This window comes from Lepidothrix coronata, unplaced genomic scaffold, assembly GCF_001604755.1.
Source record: "Lepidothrix coronata isolate B3197 unplaced genomic scaffold, Lepidothrix_coronata-1.0 Scaffold256, whole genome shotgun sequence".
Lineage (NCBI taxonomy): Eukaryota > Metazoa > Chordata > Aves > Passeriformes > Pipridae > Lepidothrix > Lepidothrix coronata.
Window position 1 is genome coordinate 524,718 of NW_016690436.1, and position 23,885 is coordinate 548,602.

At 52.4% G+C, this 23,885-nt stretch overlaps 3 protein-coding genes and 1 long non-coding RNA gene across 4 annotated transcripts in view; 2 read left to right on the forward strand and 2 right to left on the reverse strand.

Moving 5' to 3' along the window:
* Positions 1–5,614, reverse strand: part of MED12L (mediator complex subunit 12 like) — a 101,879-nt gene extending 96,265 nt beyond the window's left edge. Inside the window, exons 1-2 of the mRNA XM_017835405.1 lie at positions 5,514–5,614; positions 773–877 (exon numbers count right to left, since the gene is read on the reverse strand). Of these exons, the coding sequence (XP_017690894.1) occupies positions 773–877; positions 5,514–5,612 (204 nt within the window). The 5' untranslated portion in view covers positions 5,613–5,614. The remainder of the gene's footprint in view (positions 1–772; positions 878–5,513) is intronic.
* A 2,243-nt stretch (positions 5,615–7,857) lies between these two features.
* Positions 7,858–13,076, forward strand: CLRN1 (clarin 1). Its single transcript, XM_017835433.1, has 3 exons — positions 7,858–8,110; positions 10,757–10,936; positions 11,988–13,076. The coding sequence occupies exons 1-3, from the start codon at positions 7,858–7,860 to the stop codon at positions 12,251–12,253; spliced, it is 699 nt and encodes a 232-aa protein (XP_017690922.1). The 3' UTR covers positions 12,254–13,076.
* Positions 13,077–16,322: 3,246 nt separating this feature from the next.
* On the forward strand, positions 16,323–20,302 carry FAM188B2 (family with sequence similarity 188 member B2). Its single transcript, XM_017835406.1, has 8 exons — positions 16,323–16,367; positions 16,483–16,602; positions 17,610–17,701; positions 17,970–18,135; positions 18,528–18,593; positions 19,733–19,858; positions 19,987–20,167; positions 20,235–20,302. Exons 1-8 carry the CDS (start codon positions 16,323–16,325, stop codon positions 20,300–20,302), a joined length of 864 nt encoding a protein of 287 aa, XP_017690895.1.
* Positions 20,303–20,349: 47 nt separating this feature from the next.
* LOC108507463 lies at positions 20,350–22,049 on the reverse strand. Its single transcript, XR_001878151.1, has 3 exons — positions 22,013–22,049; positions 21,066–21,151; positions 20,350–20,383 (listed from the first exon to the last, which is right to left on the reverse strand). It is a non-coding gene; the product is annotated as an uncharacterized LOC108507463 (long non-coding RNA).
* Positions 22,050–23,885: the final 1,836 nt, after the last annotated feature.

Here is a 23,885-nt window from a genome sequence, read left to right on the forward strand (position 1 = left end):
GAGCATCACTAAATACATAATTTCATGTTTTCCAATAAGCTGTAAAAAGTTAGAGATTTTTCAGAATCAAATACCAGAAAATTACTTTGTCTGAAAACAAGTTTCTTGATTACATTCTCCCTCCAAACCCTTTCTTCCTGCTTTCCCAAAAGGGAAAAAAAAAAAAAAAAGAGTACATAAATCTGGACAGATCTCTAGAGGAAATACGGGACGGTTTCTTTCTAAACAGCTATTATTTTCAGTTTGGAGTACAGTAACTAATATTTTAGTGATTTTTATTGCGTTTGTGTATCTCACACTTCTTTGACTCTCAAAAAGAACCATGGGAGAGCTAAGCTAAGTTTCACTAAACAATCCAAGTCTATATTTCCAAGAGACCTGGAACACAGTGACCAGTTTGTCCTGGCAGAAAACAGTCTCATGAAACAGATACAAGACAGAGCTAAAGATGTGTAATTGTCAGAGACTTCCAGGGAAGGAGTCACTATTGTCTCTGTAAGCCAAGCAAATAAAAGAATAAGAGCAAAAATTAATGTCTCTTGTGCATTGAAATGTGCTTATCACATTTCGTCCCTGGCATCCATGTTTTCCTGTGAAGACTGATGGCAGCAGGCAGCAGAAGCACAGCTCAGCATTCTGATATTCATTGTGTAATTAACTTTCCTATCAAGATTTCTGACTAGAAAGCCAAGCATTCAAGACCCAGGTACCACCGCTGCCAGCTTGGTTCCAGTTTCAGCAAGTGCACCCAGACTGCAAAGCCCTGTCTTACCTTTGAGGCGTTGATGACAATATTCCTGGCAGACCCATGCTCATCTCCAGGGAAGGTGGGCTGGTTGCTGAAGCCTTGCTTTACGTTCACTGCCGTGAGCTCATCCTGCAAAGGGTGTTGGAAGCGCAAAAGATGAAACGACAATTTAAGAAGTCTCATTATTCTGAAAAGCATGTTTTTATAAGAAAATGTTTTGCGCTTGCTGGTACATCACACTCTGCATTCACTGATCCCTCAGAGCCCTCTGCACACTCCCAGGATTTTGGTGAAGAGAACGTGATGCCACTGCTGCCACACTGTCCCCCTCGGGTGTTCACCTCACTTGAGGTGAGGCTTGAGGCCATCACTTCATGGGTGCTGCTGGTTTTGCTGACAGATTTCTGCCCAGGAGAAGGGCCCAGGAAACAAGACCTTGGCAGCCTCTGTAAAACCTGGAGCAGTGCCCAGCACCCAGCCTGAAATCTTCCTCATGGAAGTGGTGCCAGTCCACAGCCCCCTGAGCAGCAGTGGGAGAGCAGCACACCTTTCTCTCCTGAGATACCCTGGGAAGCAGCTGTGTCACTCCACAGCAGAATGCTGCTGTGTGCCCCTTCTTTCACCCAGAATCCACAAGTCCATTCCCCAACACAAAAACAGGTTTGTATCATTGTTTTGTTGATGTTTAAAACTATTCTGGTTTGCGGACCCATGACCCCCATTTGAGAACATCTACTGAAATAGGAACGAGATCACCTGTAGCAAAAGCAATGTCAGCTGAACATCCACCACTGCTGCAACTAAACCCTTTTCTTCTGGAGCTACTTCTGCAGTGGAAGCATTACTAGTCTCCTACCACACTATCAGCTTCCCTTCGCTTTGCTGCTGATTGATGCTTCAGCAGGCTTGGCTGGGTCTGTTCACAGCAGGGACACAGAACAGGCAGGTGTAGGGTCAGCAGCATCAGGCACAAACACACACCCCAGTCTTCACAGACTTCCTCAGGGAGCCCCATCCTTCCCTGTCTTCACTCTATACCTCCACCCAAGTTAATATTCTTCCATGGAGGCTGTGCCATTTGTTCAATAATTCAGGATCACCTGCCTGTCAGACAGAGGTTTTCCTACACCAGATGAATGGGAACTTGTTGGATTTTCCTAATCTCCCCCTGAAGAGAAGACACAGATCTCCCCAAGGAAGCAGTTACCTGCCACCACAGGCAGTAACCACAGGAACCCTACACAAGCTCAGGTGGTCCACCAATAGTGAGCTATTGGAACAACCCCTGAGATGGCTGTGAAATAACCTACAAAAGCAAAGAGTGACTGTGCTGAGACCAAGCAAAGAATCGAAAATAAAGTTAAGAATGTCACCATTTTACTAGAAGATTTTATTTCTAGTTTTGGGCAACATGTCTCCCAAAAACAGTGACCCAGAAGCTTCCATTTGGTTTCTTCTCTTACGCTTTGTCACGCATTATGCTTTTCAGTATTTTTCCAAAGTTTGAGAGCAACACAGCAGATTGAAACATATTTAGAAGAACTCTAAGCTCTCCAGGATTTTTGAACTTAGCAAACCTCATCTTAATTTTAAATGAAATCAACCAGAATTGCTGGAACACTCCTCCACCCACACTATCCCCAGACATCCCTGAAAACACAGACTCAGGGAGAGCTGAAAGTGATCAAAGAGATTATAAGCAAATAAATAAAAGGTAAATGGCAAACAGATGGAGACATACGTTACTATTAGTGCCATTTCCAGGGCTGACCCTCATTCTGTTATCTTTAAACTTCCTCTTTCAAACAAGCTGTCTAGATAGCATTATGCTGAAAATAACCAAGAACAATCTGTTGTGCTGCTGCATCTACCACCACTGTGGGAACAAGTTGTGAGGGGCTGACAACACAAACACATCAGTGTTTGGTTTGTCTGGCTCAGTCACCAGCTCAGGTTTCCCCTACTGCTTCAGCAGCAGAGCTTGGGGCATGGCACAGCTGTGTAACCAAGCATCACCTGAAAATGAAGACAAGTCCCCTTCGAACACAAGGCACAGAGACACCTTTACAAAGAAATTAATGATAAAATGGGTGTTCGCAGGAGCTCTCGTTACATCTCACACCAGCTCCAGTATCAGCTCAGATCATTCTCCAGACCACGGCTGTTCCATGGCAGAGGGAAGCTCCTGGCACAGCAGCAGGAACACTGGCACAGCTCAGCTGTACACACTGATCCTACGAGGGTCAAGCCCACTTGACTTGGCCCTGTGCTAAGCAGAGGCACAGCAGCACCACACGCTGCTGTCACACACGCTGGTTCCTCGGGCTCCTGCAGGGACCAGGAGCTGCCTTTCCAAATGTCAAGCAGGGCCCCAGGTGCCCCAAGTCAAGGCTTAAAACCTTTCTGCAATTTTCAACAGCCAAGTGAACATTCAGGCCCAACTCGCATTAATTTTTTTCAGAAAGAATTTTACTTGTTTTGTGGGGGATATGCAAGCCCCACACACAGCCTGGTGTGAACACAACATGTACAGATGGGATCTGTAGAGAAGGGCAGCCCGACAAGCTCAGGACAAAGTTCCCAGGAGCAGAGCAGCGCCAGCTCCACAAGCAGCAGACCCTGATGGCAGCCTGCTCGTGGTCCTTAGCTCTGAGCACTGCTCTGAGCAGGACACCTGTGGTACTTACAAGGAGGTCACCTGTGGCACTTACCCAGCCAGCTGCATCAGTGCACTCAGATCCACATGAGAAGAAATGGGCACAGTGTTACAACAGAGCACCATGGTGTTATTGTTGGGTGTTCTGGATTGTCTAAGTCCATATTCATTTGCTTTTAATTAATACGAACAAGCTCTTTCAGCTGAAGCATTCTCCTGCTTCCCCATGTCTGCAGTAACACTTGCTCGCTGCAGCACCAGGCCACTGAGATAAAGGCAGGGAGCTGAGGATGTGTCAAGGTTCTGAAAAACTGGGAACTGGCCAGTTCATTCTGACATCTGAGCTGGGCAAACAGACAATGTGCAGAGTTATACCACCACTACCTGAATCTCTGACAGATGTGCCTTTTCTTCCCAACCTCAAAAATATTCTTTCAGAATAGAACTGTAAAAGAAGTCCACATTAAACTCACCAACACGGGTGCAATGAAGACTTTCCCCCAAGCTACATCTCAACAATCCCACCATGGCCAACAACAGCAAGCCTACTGCAGTTATTTTCTGTTTATTAATGCACCCATGAAACCTATTTTAAATATTAACCATTTGGGCACTTGCCACTTTCATTGTTATTGTAATGGGCTGCATATTTATAAACGTGTCTGCAAGAATCAATCCACCACCTGACAAAAAACATTCAACAGTTCAGAGCTAAAAATTCACCTCCAGACATTGTCATAGCCGAGTCCAGATGCAGTTCTGCAAGCCTGGCCAGGATCATGCATAAAAATCACACTTAGAGGAATATTTCCAGTTACTGTTACCATCAAGGTTGTAAGTATGATGCATGGTGGCACAAGAGTGATGAGACAGAAAGATGCCAGAGGTCACAAACACTGAGGTATGTCTCCAAGGATCAGCAACAGACTTGAATCCACATCTTCTACTGCCTGTTGTCCAAGCCCCTCTCAGCCAGCACTGACCAACAGTGTGGCTTTGATGAGCGCTCTCCAGCCTATGTAAACCAGATGATGATGCTCATAAACCGCTAACAAATTACGCTAATTAGCCTCCATGCTGGAAGCTTCATCAACACGACAACAGACCAGGGAGAGAGCGGAGCACAAAGAGGGCTGCATGGCTGCCTTGCTGTACTTGCTCCATTTAACCAGAGCTCATCCTCACTGCCAGCCTGATGACTTCCACGAGTACCAAATTCACTGGGAACACCAGCACAGGAGACTCCAGAGGTCAGGGGTACCTGCACACACAGCTTTGCGTACAAGCCACAACACAACACGCAAGGCCGATCTCAGAGAGACCCACTGACTTTACTGGGAGACATCCCACTCACAAAACGTTCCCAGAGGCTCCTTCCACCCCCCTGTGGAGGGTAAGCGGCTGGGAAGCAAGACTGGGAAGCCAAGCTGAGGACAGCAGTGCCCTGTGGGGCTTTGCTGGATCAGCAAGCCACATCACAGCACCCACCTGAGCTACACGCTTGCCCCAGCTCCAGTGACAGCAGGTCTCCGTGGGTTTGGTTGTGGTACCCGTGAGCAGGACAGCCACAGCCTCATGGAAGAGGACAACCTACAGCCCCACTCACCTCCACCCTGTTTTCAGATGCATTTCCCAACCTCCAACACCTTCCAGCCCTTTTATTCCTCTGACGGTGGGTCACTGCTGTTAGGTCAGACACACCGTGGGCAGCTCAGCAGGACCACGCTCGCTCTGGCCACCAGCACCCCCCTCCCTCCGGGCCAGGGATGCCCTTCACGGGCAGAGGGTGCCTCCCATGCAGATGCCGGTACCCTCACGGGCCAGAGGTGCCCCTCACTGCCACGGCTCCGACACCCTCCCCGCCGCCCCAGAGGCGAGCCCGGTGCCGCGGCAGCGATGCGGTGACCGGGGGCGGTGAGCGGTGACCGGGGGCGGTGAGCGGTGACCGGGGGCGGTGAGCGGTGACCGGGGGCGGTGAGCGGGGCGGCCGCCCCCGCCTCGCCGCAGAAAATGCAAGTCAGCGGCGGCTCGGCGGCCGCAGGCGCCGCTCAAAAGTTTGGGGGGAGGCGCCGGGCCGGGAGCCGCGGGCGGGGGTCCCGCCGGTCTCACCTCCTTCTGGCGCGGGTCCTGCGGGTAAACGTCGGGCGGCCCGAGGCGCGGGCGCTTGAGCGGGCGATGCTCGTAGCTGAGGAGCCCGAAGGCGGCCATCATCGCTCATGTTCGCGGGCCCCGAGCGCCGGGAGCAGCGTGGGCGGCCCCCCGGCTCACCCCGCGCCGGGGGCGGGCTGCGGGGCCGGGCGGGGGCGGCGCGGCTCGGCCCACCCGCTCCGCATCTCCCGCGCCAGGTGCCGGCCGGGCCGCCCCCGCACCGCGCCGGGGCTGGGCTGGGCTCGGCGGCTGCGGGGGGACCCCCGGCTGCCCCCGGGCCGGCGGGGCCGAGGCGCTGGGGCAGCGCCCGGGGAGCGGAGCGGGGCGGCCGAGCAGCCGCAGGGACGCGGCATCCGCACCCTGTCGCCTCCCCCATCTTTAGCATCTTCGTTGTAGCGGAGAAACCAATTCCTCGAGGCGGCGACCGCCCGCCCGTCACACCGCCCCGCAGTCCCCGCGCTCCGGGGGCACGTTCCGCCGCTGGGCTCCCGGCAGCAGCGCCCGGTCCCGGTCCCGGTCCGAGCCGCCCTCCGCAGCTCCCGGCTGGGGAGGGGGAGCAGCAGAGACCCCACTTCCCGGGTGAAGTCTCAGCGCCCTGAGGCCGAGCGAAGGAGCGAGGGCATTCTCCCTCTGTTCCCTGCTCGGGGGCTGAGGGATCCCGACCCGCTCCCGGAGCTACCGAAGGGCTGTGGGGACGCGCGGTGCTGCTCCGGCAGCAGTGACCGCATCCCCGGGGGCTGCAGCCTCGGCTGGCCCTGGCTGAGTCCCTCCGGCCCCGGCCTTGCAGCTGCCACTGGGCACGCTGCTCATCCCGAAGGATGCTCCCAGGGGCCCATCTGTACCACCCGAGTGGATCCACTGATCCCAGCGGATGGGGCAAGCAGGACAGGAGACGCGATGTCAACAGAAGTGCAGTTTCTGATTAATGAATCTTCGAAACACAAGCAATACAACATGAAAGCGTCAGGGCACCCTTTTCCAGCGTCAGTGGATGTGCCACACCTGCCCACCTTCCTGGCGGGGCTGCAGCTGCGACTACAGCCTGCGCCCGACCCGTGCCCTGCTCCACAGAACACCTTCCCGCCGCTCAGTAGAGCTGTCCTCTCCGCAGGTGCTGGAGCGGTGGGTGCATTCCTCTATCAGCCTTACAGTAAGAAAGCACGAGAACTTTTCCCCTTTCTACCTAGTACTTGTGCCAGATCCTCCCTTTGTGCTACATCTCCCGAACAGCACGAACACAAGGTTCTTTGGAAATACAAGATTAGACAGTGGGTTGCAAATAAGTCTAAATAAAATTAACAGCCATACTCTCCAAATGAGCTTATGTAGTATAGACAAGAACAGGCAAACCACACGTTTTAAAAGCTGAGGTTGAACTAGACAATACCAATAGTCATACAATACCAGTATGGTACTGGCCTACAACTGTCTCATATTTGTTAACACATCTTCTACTACATCTTTGGTTACTGAATTACTTTCACACATGCAGCTGTGTTTGCCAAAGGCAAGGACTAACAAATCTGATTCCTCTAAATAGGCATTAGCTTAAAAAAAAAAAAAAAAAAGCACTAAGTTGATCTGGTTGAGAAAAAAACCAAAACCTGTTTGCTGAAGTCCCTGGCAGTCAGTAGATGGATGCAGACAGTGCCTCTGGCCCTCACTAAGCCTCCAAGTTAGCCACACTTCAAGGGATGGGTTATGTTATGCTATGACTTAGCTTGTGTGAAGAGCAACCAGATACTACAGAGGGGCCTCCTGGCTGGGCAATACATCAGGAACAGCAAAAGAGAAATATACCCAAAAGAGGAAAAGAAAAAAACAAACAAACAAACAAACAAACAAACAAAAAACACAGCACAGCTGGCTTTAGAAAAAAACCTGGAAAAATAAACCTTTTGAGAACTTCCATTATGGAGAGCAGATAATCAGATGCACCAGGGAAGCTGTCTCTGAACCCCCCGCTCCCGCGGGGGCTGGGACAAGCAGAGCACTCTTCAAATTACAGAGATCAGTCATCCTAAACCCTCGCTATCAAGTGACAGGAGACGCACTGAAACTCTCCGCAAAGCTGTACGGAAGGGGACGGGGAAAAAGAATCTTTACAGCGTTCTCCAGTCAGTGCCTGCCTGTGGCTGGGCTCTGGGGCTCCGGAGAGGCTGCAGCTCTCCGGGCAGGGCTGGCCGGGCGCGGGGGCTCTCTCGGGGCAGGGCTGGCCGGGTGCCCGGGGCTCTGCAGCTCCGCGGCTGAGGAGCTCGGCACCGCCTCTGCCAGAGCCGCGTCCCCGGCGGTGCCCGGTGCCACCATGCCAGCCCCGCAGAAGAAGCTGATCTTCTGCACGGCCGGGGTGCTGAGCCTCGCCTGCGCGCTGGGCACGGCGGCGGCCGTGGGCACCCAGCTCTGGGTGAGGGGCACGACCCTCTGCACCACGGGAGCGCTGCTCGTCAACGCCACCGGCCCGGAGCTGCACAAGTTCATCGGCGAGATCCAGTACGGGCTCTTCTCCGGGCAGCGTGTGCGGCAGTGCGGGCTCGGGGGGAGACCCTTTCAGTTCTCATGTGAGTAGCGATGGCGTTCGGGTTATTTACAGCGCGCTGCTGACAGCGGGGCGGCGGGACAGGGCTGCCCGCACGGGACAGGGCTGCCCGCACGGGACAGGGCTGCCCGCACGGGACAGGGCTGCCCGCACGGGACAGGGCTGCCCGCACGGGACAGGGCTCGGACACCGAGCCCAGCAACACGGGACGTGCCAGAGCAACGCTGCCCTTACAGTGCTCTGGTCCTCAGAATCAAGTAACTTATTTTCTGATGCTAGTAAAGCCTGGCTAATGTCTTCAAGAATCTACATTGCAGTTACACAGATATCCACATTTCAAAATATTTTATACTGTTACTTTAGAAAGAAAGAATATTTTGGGGTTTTAATTAACCCCTGCCATCTTTTTCTGCGTCAACATTACACCCTCTGTGCTGTCAAGAAGAATGAACTAAACCAGCAGGGATCTAATGAACGAGCTGGGGCACCGGCTGCTCTCGAGAAACAAAGCAGCCCAAAAGTTCTCAATCTGCAGCACTAATTGGAAGGGCTGGGGGAGGCCGGCTGACTGGGTACCTGACACAGAATGTCAAAGCATTAGCAATGGCTTTGCTTTACATTCAAAATCTATTTGTCTTCAAGGATAAGATCAATAAAATGATCAAGTGAGACATTTGTATCCAGCAGCACGCGGAACAAGCGGTAAGGAACAGCCCATTGTGTGTGCACAATGTGTCAGCCGAAGTTACTCCAGCAGACAGCTTATGAGCTTCTGCCACAACAGCACTGGCAAATGGCTCACGCCAGTGATTGAATGCAAGGGAAGGCTACCAGATTAGGTACCAGAAATTATTTACTCCATAACAGTTTCCCCAAGTAGTGACCAAGTTAATTTTATATTATATTAAGATTTGCTGTCTCTAAATTCCATCACTACTCTGTTTACACAGCTGAAATTCCTCCTCAGTCACTTTGTGTGCCATCACCGCGTGCAGACATTTCACCCTGAGTGAATTTTCAGAGAGGTTTATCCAATCCCAAGGGATTGGGAGACTGTTGTGACCCAGGGCTGGCCCAGCCACCAGCAGCACGGGAGCTGACATTCATCAGGGCTCAGTCAGTGACAGCTGGAAGGGGACAACCTGCAGCCGAGGCAGGAGCCTTTACCTCAGAGAGCACTTAGTGCAACAGGCTGATCCCGCTCCCTGGGGCTGGAGCAGCCCCATCCCATCGCATCAGTGCCCCAGGAGCTCGGCAGGAGCACTCCAGAAAGCAGGACAAACACACACAATACATAGCCATAGCTTAATGCACTCACTGCACTTAAGCATGTCTGAGATCAGAAAATAGGCTAAATGATTTAGTTCCATGCTTGTTCCCATTAAATGCTCCCCTCTGACCACTATATCTCTTTTAATTATAATATGAATTTGCTCTGCCAGCAAACCCAGTTCAGATGGGGAAAGCTTCTGCTCCATTTGTTCCTGCTCATTCCCATCAGTTTCTGGGTCAGCAGTTCATTTTCTAAAGGTTGCTGCCACACACAGGTTCATACAGTGTTTTCCTTTCAAGACAACATTGCTGCTAGAATTAATTTTTCCTGGTATGTCACACATAAAATTTCAATGACAAACAGCTGTAGATGCAGGTGCCATGGGAAGGATTCCATACCATGCCATAAATTGTTTTCTTAAAATAAACAATACAAAATTGTATTATTAAATCCACAGTTCTGCGTGTTTTCCCCAAACATAAGTAGTATCACAGAACTAATGCTATTCCTTGTAGGAAACCTGCACAGGGAGGCCCTGGAAGGGGCTCTCAGGTCTCCCTGGAGCCTTCTCTTCTCCAGGGGAACACCCCCAGCTCTCCCAGCCCGGCTCCAGAGCAGAGGGGCTCCAGCTGTGGAGCAGTTTGCTGGTAAAGGCTTTACAAGGAGAAGTAATTGATGTGAGGCATTATTACCTCCATGGATCAGGAGCAGTAAAGTGTATTTCACTGTTCCTTCCACAATACTTGTTGTTGCCAAACAAACAGGAATGATTAAAAATCATTCTCTCGTGCTGACTGACTATCCCCCTACGCCCTAGCCAAGCAGGATCACAGTTTGAAATAGTAGCTAAAAAGCTGCTAAAAATATTTAAAATAAATTATTCCTGAATTTGTGCATTCATAATCACAGTAAAAATTCATTTCCAATTTCACATCCTTCCGTGGGACATTGTAAGCATAAATGAAAACAGGAAGTTTGTTTCTGGATTTATTTTCTCCCATCCCCAAAGAGGAGGTGGTGGCCAAGCCCATAATACTGGGGGATGAGAGCCCTCCAGGCCACCTCACAAGGCAGACCTGCCTCCACAGATACGGATTCCCACTTTTTTTCCCCCAAAATATCCTATTCATATTAAGGACAAAATACCACCTCCAGGAAGGGGAGGAGAGGCTTCCCCTGGAGCTTTCTTTCCTGACCAGTCTCTGCTTCTGAGTTTCACAGAGTATTTCTGCCTCAACACATCCATGAAAATCCGTTTCTAGTTAATAACTTCTTTGGTTGCATTTAGAAGAGCAGGATTAAAACAACTACCACAAACCAGCAGGAACCCCCCCAGCCTGATTTCAGAGACTACTTTGCCTAATGTACATAATAATGTTGTTGTTTTGTTTCCAGTTTTTCCAGATTTGCTCAAAATTATCCCTGCAAGTATCCATGTTAGTGTCATTCTCTTCTGTACAGTACTGATCATCTTTGCTCTGGTGGGAGCAGGGTTCTTCATGTTCAATGCTTTTGGCAGCCCCTACGAAACACTGCATGGTCCTGTCGGGCTGTACCTCTGGAGCTTCATTGCCTGTGAGTACCAGCAGCCCTGTCCTGCCAGCCTGACTCTGCTCTGAATTTGCTGCTCACAATGACCCATCTACTGACATAGGAGGGTTAAGGACTGTGGCTGCATTGACTCTAAACCAGCAAAGTCAAGGCAGGCAGGAAGGCGAGGGACTCTGCTGTGTAAAATCACATGTTCTCTAAATTGGAGTTAAGAGATACAATGGGGAACCCCCCCAAGGGCAGGTGGCAGGATGGGGACAGTCAAGCTGCTGCAGAAAGGTGCACAAGCCCCAGGGACACAGAGGTGGTGCTGTATCACCGACACCCAACACACAGTCATAACCAGGAACCAGGTGAAAAACAACCAAAAGATGTCAGTGGTGCAACTGCTCCCACAACAGGAGGGTTCCAGACAGTGGAAGTGAGGTCACCCCTTAGAGCAGCACGGCCTTACCAAGGACTGAAGGGCTGAGCAGCAGAGAGGGATGGGCTGGCAGCAGCTTGCTGTGAGGGTGGTCTCTGAGAGCCACTGCCACCAGGGATAACAGAGCACCCCTGTCCCTCTGCCACCAGGGATAACAGAGCACCCCTGTCCCTCTGCCACCAGGGATAACAGAGCACCCCATCCCTCTGCCACACAGGGAGGGTAACACCCACTCTCCAGGCTGCTGGCTTGGCTGACAAGTAGGTTTACCCTGACTTTACAGGGTATTATATGTTGCAATCATAACTTAATAAAGGACTTGGGTATGTCTTCATCTTTAGATGTGCAGACAGCTCCGTTATGCTCAACAGGACAATGAGTGGCTTAAAGCTGAACACGAGCACAGATATTTTGCTGGCTCGGGGCACTAAAGCAGCCATGCTCAATATTGCTGGTCCTGAGCCTAATTCAATTAGAAAAGCTTACCAATTTCAATAGCCATTGGCTTGGATTCCAAAAATAATCCCTGTTAAAGCTAAATTACAGTGGCCATAAGAACACTCTGCATGTGGTCTTTGGCTGTGGCACACACACACACACAGCATGACTGAGGAGTTGCCAAGGTGACGAGCATGTCCCCCTCCCTTTCAGGTTCCTGCGGTTGCCTCATCATGATTCTCTTCTCCTCAGAGGTGAAGATCCATCACCTTTCAGAGAAGATCGCTAATTTCAAGGAGGGAACCTTTACATTCAAGACTCACAGTGAACAGTTTGCAAATTCCTTCTGGACCATCCTGGTTTGCTCCCTGGTGCACTTCCTCAATGCCCTGCTAATCCGATTTGCTGGGTTTGAATTTCCCTTTTCAAAATCAAAAGATTCAGGGAGGATCACAGGAGCAGTTGACCTGATGTATTAGAATTACAGGATTTAACAACATTTCAAGCAAAGAGATTTGTCACTACTACATCAACAACCACCAGATGTACCAACTTGCAAACAATTAGCTCTGAAGAAGGTGAAACAAAAGAGAAGATTTCAGATAAGCATCACTATGGTGCATGCAGTGAACAAAAGAAGACATGCTGAATGGTAATGTCTGGATGGAAATGCCCTCTTTCTTGGGGTAAGGCCTTATCAAGACATTTGCCTTTTTTTCCAGTAAACTATCTGAAAAGTAGCTGGTATGAAGAAAACTAGAAATCTCAGTAGCACTGCACAGGGTCTGGAAAGTCCAATAGATGGTTTGCAGTAGAGACCCACACTCACCAGCAGCAGCTTTGCCCTTCAGCCCCGGTGGAAGCGAGGACACAGCTGTGACCACGCCAGGGAATGAGGACACACAGCAAACTCAGACACCCAGCAAGGGACAGGACAAGGCCTGGGCTCTGCCCTGACACCCCTCGGGCTCCAGCTCACACACACAGTGCTCGGTAGGAGCAGGAGCTACAGCTTGGGGGGTAAAACCCAAACACCTGCACCCACCACCAGCACTCTGACCTGGCACCAAATGCACGGCAACAACACTGTTTCTCTCCATAAAGCTCTCTTTTGGGGTTTTAGTTTTAACAAACCAAACCGTGCTCTGAGCCCAAAGTCCCAGGAGCTCCTGTCACCCCTCGGTGACAAAGCTGTCACAGCAGAGCAGCACTCGGGGAATGTGCTGCATGATCCTGCTTGCCTCAGGGAGACAGCTGGGCTTGGCACTGCCTAACAACCCCTCTGCAGTTCATCAGGCAAAAGGCATTAGGGAGTGAGCCCAGGCACCTTCACCTCCCATTGCCCCCTCCCAGAGCTCCCAAGAGCCCTGCCCAGAGAGCAGCCTTGCAAACTCTTATGAAACAATAACAATAAACCAAGTCAGAACCTTTGGAAAGGGCAGCAACAACACAACAGACAGGCTCCCTGGCACACTGCAGCTCTGCAGGGACTAAGGAAGGAACACGGCAAGGTCTGGTGCAGGAAGCCAGAACAGACGGCCACAGCAGCCCTCACACCCTGAGACATCCTCAGGTCACTTAAAACAACAGACCCTCCCGCAGGGACAGCAGAGCCAGCCCAGCTACCGACAGGCTGAGACGGGAGCAAAGACCACCCGCACGGGATTACCTGAGTGCCTTGGAGACGAGCTGCTTCTCCCACGACACGGAAACTGCACTCAGAGCAAACACAAGGAGACAGCCCCTGCCCCAGCCACCTATTTATCTGCGGGGGCTGTGCCCAGCTGTGGGTGAGGAGCAATCCCGCCTGGCTGCAGGTGAGGAGGGATCCCACCCCGCGTCCATCCATCCCCCGGGTGCAAAACGGGCCCAGTTACCAGATATCTGAGCCCTCTGCACTTCGGGCACTACCAGCCAACGAGGCCTCACTCACTTCGATGCCTTTTTTCATACTTCTACACTGAATGGCAAAACACTACTGGGTTCTTGTAGAGGTTTGTCAGCTGCATCCCCGCTACCCAAACACTTTCCCAAGGCAGCTCTGCCCCTGCTTCTCCACGGATTTTGACAATGTGTAAGGGCTGCTGCAAGTCACCATGACACCAACATGTTTTCATAATTTTCTTCTTAATCCACATGCATATTCTTCCTAATGATAATGTATGTTCTTAATATATAATTTGTATTGCATCTCATGGTGTTGTTTACTACACAGCAAACCCAAACCCCTCCCTTTGCTGTGCAGGCAAGAGCAGCCCCGACCCGGGGTCCGGGTGTCCTCACCGGGGTCACTCAGCCCCGCTCCACCGTCCCCGCCTCGCTCCCGAGCATCAACACGGCTGTTGTTTGCCTTCATATCCAGTTCCCAAGGAAAACCGCTTCTTACGACCAAAATAAAATTATGACAGTATTTGTGTGTTTGACCGGCAGAAGTGACAGAGGCACGGCTGCCCAGCACGAACCCTGGGGGAACCCCAGCAGGGACCCCGGGCCCCCCGTCATCCATGAAAGTGCCCCTGCTCCCGCCCCACACTGGAAAATAGCCCCGCTCCCTCTCCGCTTTGGAAAACACCGCGTCTCCTGCTCCATGCTGGAAAATACCCACCCTCCTGCCCCCCGCTCCTGCCGCCGCCCGCAGGCGGCCCCCCCGAGCAGCCCCGGCATCCCCCGGCTCTCCCGGCACCAAACACCGATGCTGCGGGCACAGCGCGGAGCGGAGCGGGCCCGACGGGCTCTGCCCACGCTTCAGTCACGGGGGGACGGGCGGGGGGGTCGGTGCCGCTCGGTGGGGGGGTCAGAGAGCCGCCCCCCAGCAGCGTCAGTGCTCCCATCCCGCAGCATCGCCCGCAGCATCGCCCGGAGCGCGGCGGCTGCGATGGGTGACAAGGGGGCTGAGCAGGGGGCTGCGATGGGTGACAGGGGGGCTGAACAGGAGGCTGCGATGGGTGACAGGGGGGCTGAACATGCCGTGCCGACGGAGCTGGAGGAGATCATCAGCAGAATCTCTGATCTGAACAAATGGAGAGAAATCTTTAGTTTCCGTGGGTAAGATTTTTATTCTACTTTTTTTATCACGTTTTTAATTCCAGGTGGTTATTTAATGTAATTTTTAAAGTTATGTCTTATTACAAAACTTATGTGCCAATGACAAAAGGTCTTTGTGTACTCCATAATACAAGTGCTACAGCTCTTACTCTTCCTTTGTTCTGGGGTTGTCTTCTGGCTGGACTCTGGGTTCTCCATATGCCAGCAATGCCTCTGTTGGGGTTTTTAAATTGTGCTTTATTTACCTTTTCAGCTTGGAAATCAACAACACAATTCATCAGGTAACTCTTTTCCAAAGGTAACATTTGGTGTTTGTCTGGTGGGTTTTGGGTTGTCCCACTGGGTTGGCACATTGAGGAGGTCACACATCCGTACCTGCAGCCCAGGTCTCTATGAAGATTCATTTCTCCTGCTGTTCCTTTGAGAAACAGGCGTATTCTTCAGGTATTCTGAAAGAAAGTCTCCCTGATCTAAGTCAAAGGGGCAGAGCAGTCCAACACAAACTAACCTTTCTGTCTAAAATTAGTGGTTTCCACAGTCAGTTTTAGAACACAGGAAAAAGGATAACAAGCTAACATCTCCAAAATGCAAGTATTTGGAAAACTTGCTGCGCCCTTAGGTTGGGAGGCACTGAAGGGTATTCTCTGTAATTCACAGTGTTACTCCCTGCTCCAGTCACTAGCTGGTAGGGATGTGTTGGGAATGCCCGAAAACAGCTGGAAGTCAAGGGCACCCATGTTCCAGGGCAGCACGTGTGTCTCCCCTCCCCGCCGCCAGCCCACGGCCGGGCACTGTGCCCACCCCTGGGAATATTAGGAGAGAACTTCGGGTGCATGAGAGCAGCAGCCCTGGCGTGATGCACCGTCTGCTCCTCTCCTTGCAGCGAGGCCGGGGCAGAGCTGGCGATGGATCACCCGGAGCTGGGGAGCCCCCGGGGCCGCAGCCCCCCTCTACCGTCCCCCAGCCCCTCCCGCTCCCTCCGGGCACGGGCGGCCGCCCCCTCTCCCCGGACACGGCGATGGTGAGCTGCCTGCCTGCTGAATTAAGCATGAGCTGTAATTGAATCTCCTGAAGAGAAAGTCTCGGGAGCCTTTCCCGGCGTTCGGGCGGCTGCGGGCTTCAGCCTGCTGTCCCCTGAACAGGGCATGGGATGGGGATGCATTATTTATGAGACTCTTAACGAACATGGCTGCAGCACAACCTTAAAGCTGATCCGCAATAATTCTCATGAGAGAACCAGTCAAATGACAAGGGGAAATGTTTACCTGCACTTTGGGGCCTCCCTGACAAACAGCCTCAGATGGGAGTCAGAATCATGGAATCATGGAATCGTTTGGGTTGAAAAAGGCTTTTTACACCATCAGTGAGTGATTCCAGCTCCTGTCGAGTGCCTGAGGGCGCTGCTGCTGATAGCAGTGCAGGCCTTCCCCAAAAAGTGCACTGTACCCAGACAGAGGTTATTACACACTGTGACTGAGCTTCACTGGAGTGGCTGAGTACTGAATGAAGTCCCTGACTGAGGCCAAACATCCCCTTTGCTCTGGAGTTGTGAGGTCTGACAGTGTGACAGTGCTGTGAGCTCACCTGCACCCCAAGACCTCCTGACCTTACAGGTCATCCCCCGTGCTGGGACCTGACCCCCCCTCTGGCTCTTGCTCGGCAGGGGCTGCAGAAGCTGCTGTTTGGGAACACAACCCCCCTGTTCAGCTGCGAGTGGGCAGCAGCACACTTCAGGTTCCGCCAGCCACACTCTGACCTGGCCTACGCACTGCAGGCAGGAAAGGTAAAGTGTCACACAGCAACTGGCACCGGCTCCTCCTTGTCTCAGACACGCACAGGAGACAGCAGCCAGTGCTGGGAGCCTCAGCAGCACACACTCCTGCCCCCCACACCCCTGCCCCCACACCCCTGCACCCATGCCCTGCCCACCGGCCAGGCCCAGTGTTCCCCACCGGGCTGGGTGCAGGGGCTGCAGCCACAGCCCCCTCACAGCCACAGCTGCCCTCACAGGGGAGCCCTTGGCCCAAGGCTGGAGCAGGATGGATGGCCTGGAGCCAGCAGCTGGCTGCAGGACAGGCTGTGATACCCTTCTGTGAGAGGTTCACACGGGAGGGCTCAGGAGAGGCAGCAGGATGCACAAAGCAGCAAGACTTTCCTGTTTCTTTTCTGAGAATTAGACTTACCAAATTCTTCCTGCTCCACCTAGACATCCAACAGGTGAAGTCACCTACACTGTCATTTACCGAAGGAGTGAGGGTTTTTTCTTCTTCCTTATTTATCATCACAACACTGCACCCAAAAAAGCAGAAGCCCAAGATAAACACTCAAATTGTAAATCCCCTAAATCACCTGGAGGCTGAAACGCTGGGTACAACCACAGGCACCACTCCCTGCATTCCAAGGCTCTCTGCTCCCAGGAGGTACCACAGCCCTGACCCTGAGCATGGCAGGGAGCAGGCACAGGCACCCCCGTGCACACCCTCCCATCAGCCCCAGGCTGCCTCGGGACACTTGACCCTTTGCTGTGAGACTAGAGGGGAGAAAAAACAAACTGTGGGGCTTCCAAGCACACATGGTGTCTGGAGCTGGGTGACATTCCCTGGGGCCGAGCACTTCAAGGGAGGGAGGGAAGGAGGGAGGGCACCCATGGGACCCCTGCTGTCCCCAACACACAGCCAGGGCCACCCCACATCTTCCTCTCCATGAGGGCTTCCTGTTTTCCTACTGGCCAGGGACTGCTGGGAATGGCATCTGCTCCTCACACAGGGGGATTTGTCTTTCTGTCCCTAGGGGGGAACGAGAGCTGTTCTGATGGCTGTACAAGCACACATCATCACATACCTGCTCTTCACAAGAGACACAGAATATACTCACCTGGACAGGTAAGATGCTGAGCCTTCCCATGGGACACATGGGAATTATTTCCTTGCCTTCATTGGACTCAGGCAGACCAGCTTCTGGGTTCAGATAAACCAGACCCAGGTTCAGGTGTGCAGCTACAGGTGGAGATTTGTACCAGGGGAGAAGCCTTGGCTGACCCCTGGGCAAGGCTTCTTCCCACCAAATCCTGTGGTTTGGGATGGTGGCACACGCCCCCCCCAGTGTGTCACAGCCCCCGGTGTGTCACAGCCCCCGGTGTTCCCGGCACAGGCTGTGCCAGATCGGGCGGCGGGAACAGGGACAGGCACTGGCCGTGGCCCTGGCAGAGACCCTGTGGGCAGCAGGAGGAGGTGGCAGAGCCGTCGTCTGCCTCACCACCACAGCTGGCACCGCGATGCCACGCGCAGGCTGCAGAGCAGACGCCCTCACGGACAGAGTGAGTACAGAAACGCCTGCTGCCAACAGAGCCTTCCTTAAAGACGCCTTTGGCCTGAAATGTAGGATCTCCTAAACCTGCTCCCTCACTTATGGGGCACCAAAGTGGTGAGCTCCCCAGACCCAGGTCCCACCACAGCCCAAGACACACCCATGTCAGGCAGGAGCTGCTGCTCCCCTTCATCAAAGGCCGATCTTCCTCCTCCTGCAAAAACAAGAATCCAGTTAGTGTGAAACTGCTCCCAACTCCCTGACAGAGCCAGACCTCAGGGCTGGGCAAGGGGCAGAGCAGACCCCTGCACTGTTCTTTCACTTGGCTAAAGGAACCACAGGATTCAAAAGCTCAGCTTTTTTATATAATTCACATCTCCTTTACACCACCTTCCCCGACAGATCCGGCTCTTTGAGTTCCCGGAGAAAGCTGCAGCTCAGGAGTTCATCTCCCACCACATAAACTGTGTAAGTGGGGATATTTGCTCTAACCAAGTTATTTTCTTCCTTAATTACATCTTATTTCCCATTCAAATCAGATCTTTTGAGGGCAAGTGCCACCATCAGCAGGATGTGGTGTTAACATACAGTAAAGTTCATGGATCTTCCTTTGGGAAGAGATCCTGCTCCCACTAAAATCCCTGGGACTTTAGCCACTATTCCAGCTCTCTCATCCCACAAACACTGGGTAAATGGGACAGCATTTTGTATTTCACTGAAATACAAGATGTGATTCCTTGCAGCCTCAGCAAAAATCTGGGGGAAAAAATGTACAAAACCCATTTACCCAATAACTGGAAGTTTCTTTTTTTACCTGATCCTATTCAACAAAATTAGTTATAAAATCTTCCCGGAATAACACCTTACTCATCTGGCTCAACACACTCACCTAAGGCTGTATTGAAGCAGATTAATTGTTTTAATTAAACATGATTTACTGGCCATAATTTCTTCCCTGTGATCCCTGATTTCTTTTTCCAGTTCAGGTGTGAAGGAAGCCAAGGAGTGATCCTATTTTTATACAGTTTACTTTTCTCTAGGACACTTGAAAGGTATACTTCACTTTTTAAATATTTTCCTCTAGTTTGGTTACATCTTCTGAAATGGCTTTTCCTTTCCTCCCTTTCCCATCAGCCAGGCAGGGACATGCAGCATCACTTCCAGCACCAGCCTGGCACTGCCCTGACGTTCTGTGTTTGGCCGTACAGGGTCCAAGAGGATTTGGGTGACACAGCTCCTCTGTTGAACGTCAGTTCTGGAAATGTCACCTGCACAGAGGTAGGATCAGCTACAATCCACAATCAAATGTTTCCCACATTTGATTTAGGAAAAAAATTCTCTCTTTTTAATCCAGAGAAAAAAAAAGCATAAGGTCATATAAAAATATTTTGCAAATTTTAATCATGGCTGTGCATGCAAAAAACAGATGATGATGGTGATGATGATGATGGTGATGATGACGATAAGAACAATAGTAACAAAAAAGCCACCTGCAGCCTGGCGTCCCCCTGCTCATGACAGGCACAACAGAGCTGGGAGTGGGACCCCACCTGCAAAGGGCGTTTGCCCCGGTCCCCACGGTGTGACCACGGGCTCTGTCCCCGCAGGCCGTGCTCAGCCTCCTCCTGACGGGACGGGCGAGCCCCCGGGAGCTCGGCGGTGGGGCCGGGGAGGTCCGGGGGCAGCGAGGCCCGGTGGGCTTCCTGCGCTGGGAGCGGGCGGCGGAGCGGCAGGTGAGAGCGGCAGGTGAGAGCGGGGCCAGGGCAGAGGGACCGCGGCTCCCCTCGGGCTCACAAGGCTGCCCTGCCCTGCCCTGCCCTGCCCTGCCCTGCCCTGCCCTGCCCTGCCCTGCCCTGCCCAGGTGAGCCCCGCGCTGCGCACCCCCCGCCTGCCCGTGTGGCTGTGCGGTGTCCCCGGCAGGCACGGCGTCCTCTTCGGCACCGACCCCCGGCTGCTCTCCCACTGGAGAGCCGAGAGGCTCTTCCACCTCTACTTCTACAGCGGGCAGCAGGAGCAGACCCGGACGGCACACCTGACGATAGGTACAGACCCGGGCTTGCCGGGGGGTGAGGTGTGGGCGTCACAGACCTCTGTCCCTCCTGTGCTTAGTGCTCAATAGAAAGTTTAAACACACCATGAAGCAGGATTGTTTCATGATTAATTCAAAATTTAAATGACCCTCTCTCCGGCTGTTGTGTTTTCTCCATGGCCAGTAACCAAGCCCCTCACAACCACTCCTCATTCCCCCACCAGTGGGACTGGAGAGAGAAGCAGGAGAGTAAAAGAGAGATAAAGACAGATTAATAGGGAAAGCAAAGGCCGTGCACACAAGCAAAGCAAAACGAGGAGCTCATTCACCCCTTCCCATGGGCAGACAGGTGTTCAGCTCTAGGAGAGCAGGGCCCTATCCTGCAGAACAGTTACTTGGGAAGACCAACCCAAACATCCTCCCCTTCCACCCACTTGTACTGAGCATGATGTCATATTCTCTGGAATATCCCTTTGGTCAGTTTGTGCCTCCTCCCAACCTCCCATGCACCCCCAGTCTCCTTGCCAACATGGCCTTGACACTGTGTAAGCTCTGCTCAGCAAAACCAAAAACATCTCTACATTATCAATCCTGTGTTCAGCACAAATCCAAAACATAGTGCCATACCAGCCACTGGGCAGACAGTTGAATCTACCCCAGACAAAACCAGTACACCAATGCAGAGAGGCTGGCACGTGGGGGTCACCTTCCTGCTCTCAGCAGCTGACTGAGGCTGAAGTCTCTGTTTTCCTGCACAGCACCAGGTGCCACCACAGCCCTTGTGTTTCCCCCCAAATTCCACATCCCACCCAGGAAGGGTGAACTGCTCCTGTAACATCACTTGGATTGTGAACCAGGCTTTGTGCTTGGGGTGCAAAATTCTTGTTTCTCTGCCACCATGCACCACTTACCTTCGTCAATGAATGCCTCCCTCATCCTCGCTCTCCTTTCACTGCAGCAGTTAAAGTGATCAGAACCTTGGAACTAAGGGGTAAATCTGCAAGGAAAGGTGAATCAGATCCACCATCATGAAACCCAGCATGGCCACAGATATTATCTGTGCATCTGCTCAGAAAACAAACACGCAAACAGCACCCTCGGAATTTCCGGGGGGGGCAACGGCTCCAGGGCAGCCCCAGCCTGGGAGCCCTGCCGGGCTCCCCCAGCTCCCTGGGGCAGGGCAGCAGCACATCTGCACCCATGTGGCTGCAGAACCTTCTGCTTTTAACCTTCACTGAAACCTTTTTGAGGGGGTTGGGTTTTTTTAGACTTTTTTTTTTTTTTTAACAGCATTTCCTCCTCAGACACTCACTCACATCACTGGGAAGAGGCCCCAAGTGCAGACACCTGCAGCCCAGGGAAGAGGTGCCCAGCCCTGGAGATGGCAATCAGGACCAAGTGGGCAGGTGCCACCGTCAGCTGGAATGGCACAGACCCCTTCTTCTGAGGAGTGAGCAGGATGGACCCCTGCTCCTGAAGAGTGCTGGCATCTCCCGTGCGCTGCCAACTGCACTGGTCACTGCAGCGTGGAGGACAAAAACACCTCCCCAGACCAAACAGCCCTTGCTGCACTGAGGGGCTGCCCTGTTCACAAGGCATCACACCCACTGAGGAAGCGTGTGCAGGTGAGGAACAGTCACCAGCAACGCTGCCCCATCACACACCTTTTCCAGGTGGTAGGATGCTGCTTCCCATGACAGCCGGTAGGAAAAGGAAAGAGTCAACCCCCAGCACGGCTGCCCAGGGCAGTGGTGGATCATTCTGGCATTTGTGATTCAGTGATTTTACTGCCATGCCAAATCCTGGCACCCTGCATCAGCCTGGCAAGCACAGGCAGGTTACATAACTTCTCACTCACAGTGACCACTGTCCACTTCCTTCCTCGTTGCCATCACTCAAAGAAGATCTATTAGTCATACCCTTAGTGCTAATGTACAGTTGCTAATGACAACTGCACTGAGAACAATAAACCTTCTGCAAGCAATCCAGAAGCTTGGTTCAGATTAATTCAGTTTTCCAATTACAAAAACCAAGTGGTGACATCGAGCCTGAGATTCTGTCGGGCCAGAATGAGGAGCTGCCAGTTACAGCTGATGTGGGATCTGCACCTGCTCTTGTCCCCTTCTTGAGTTTCTGCTCAGTTCAGGACACCCCTGAGCACGTGGCCTCCCCACGTGAGCTGTGGCTCAGCCCCAGTGCTGTGGTCCCCGGCACCTGCAGCCCCACTGACACCAGGAGAGGGGCCCCAGGGCTGCCAGGGCTGCCCCAGCCCATCACCCTTCTGTGCCCACACCGGCAACTCCAGACACCGGTGCAGGCTGGGGAACAGGGAGTCAGGAGCAGGGTCCCCCATCCCTTCAGCCACATCATAGCCCCCAGACACCTGCCTCCCACCTCAGCCCTGCTCCCCATCCCCCTCACAAACCCAGTGTGATTGTGAAAGGCAGAAAAAGGAAGAGAAACCCAGCTAACCCCAGCTGCACCCACTGCGGGAGCACACACCCTCACCACCTCCCTTGGGCTCCCGTCCCGCTGCCCCCACGTCTTCACATCCTTTTAGAACCTTCCTGCCGTGCAGAGCTACATTTCAGCTGCTCGTTTCCCTCCATCAGAGCTGAGCCCTTGCTCATTCCAGCCAGGCCACATCACGCTTAGCAATGCTTAAGCAATAAGCAGCAATAAAGACAGTCTGGGTGTCAGTCACATTTCTCTGAAAACTCCCCCAGCTCCAGCACCTCAGGAAGTGCAGTACTTGTGACAACAGCTACAATCTTTCACTTCTACTCTGGAAATTCTCTGCAGAGGACAAATAAACCTTGCAAACCTCCACACATCCCACAGATTCTCAGGGGTGCTGTCATGCCCTGAAACACCTGGGAGGATCAGAGGAATGCAAGCAACAAATCCAGACACACACAAATGAAACTTATGCTGTGTTTTGGCACTTTGAATGAGTTAATCTCATGGAGGAAACAAGCACCAGAGCCCCTGGCAATAAGGCCCCTCTCCTGCAGATCTGCTCACAGGTAATACCACTTTGGTTAGAAATGCTCTGTGTGGGTATCTCAGAACAAAGTGTTGCTTGTTGATGGACAAAAACCCTCAGAACCAAATTGCAGGAAGAACTCTGGAGAAAATAATATTGAAACTGTTCAAGGCCAGGTTGGACAGGGCTTGGAGCAATGTGGTCTAGTGGAAGGAGTCTTCCTTCTAGACCCAGGGTAGAACTGGATGGGCTTTAAGGTCCCTCCCAACCCAAATCATTTTGTGACTCTCTGATTCCTGGAGGGATTTAACAGACATGTAGATGTGGTGCCAAGGGACACCAGTTAGTGGTGGCCTTGGCAGTGATAAGTTAATGGTTTGACTCAATGATCTTAAAGGTTTTTCCAACCTAAGCAATTCTGTGTTTCCATTTTTCTGTGATTCACTTCTCTGATGTTACTGAAAGAGATGTTGTTTAAACTGCCGGGTTTTTCCCCAAAAATGTTTTTTCTTTTTTGTCTGGGGAATGAAACCAGCCCAACTTCTTCCCTTGTCTGGTCCCCGCATGTAAAACCAGAGCTAAGAAAACACTTCATTCTGCAGAACATTTTAAATCAGCCCAAAAACATCTTTTATCATTATTTTGACAGCCCCAGTGAGGGGGCATGGCCCCAGTGAGCACACACGGAGCACACATGGAGCACACAAGGAGCACACAGGGAGCACACAGGGAGCACACAGGGAGC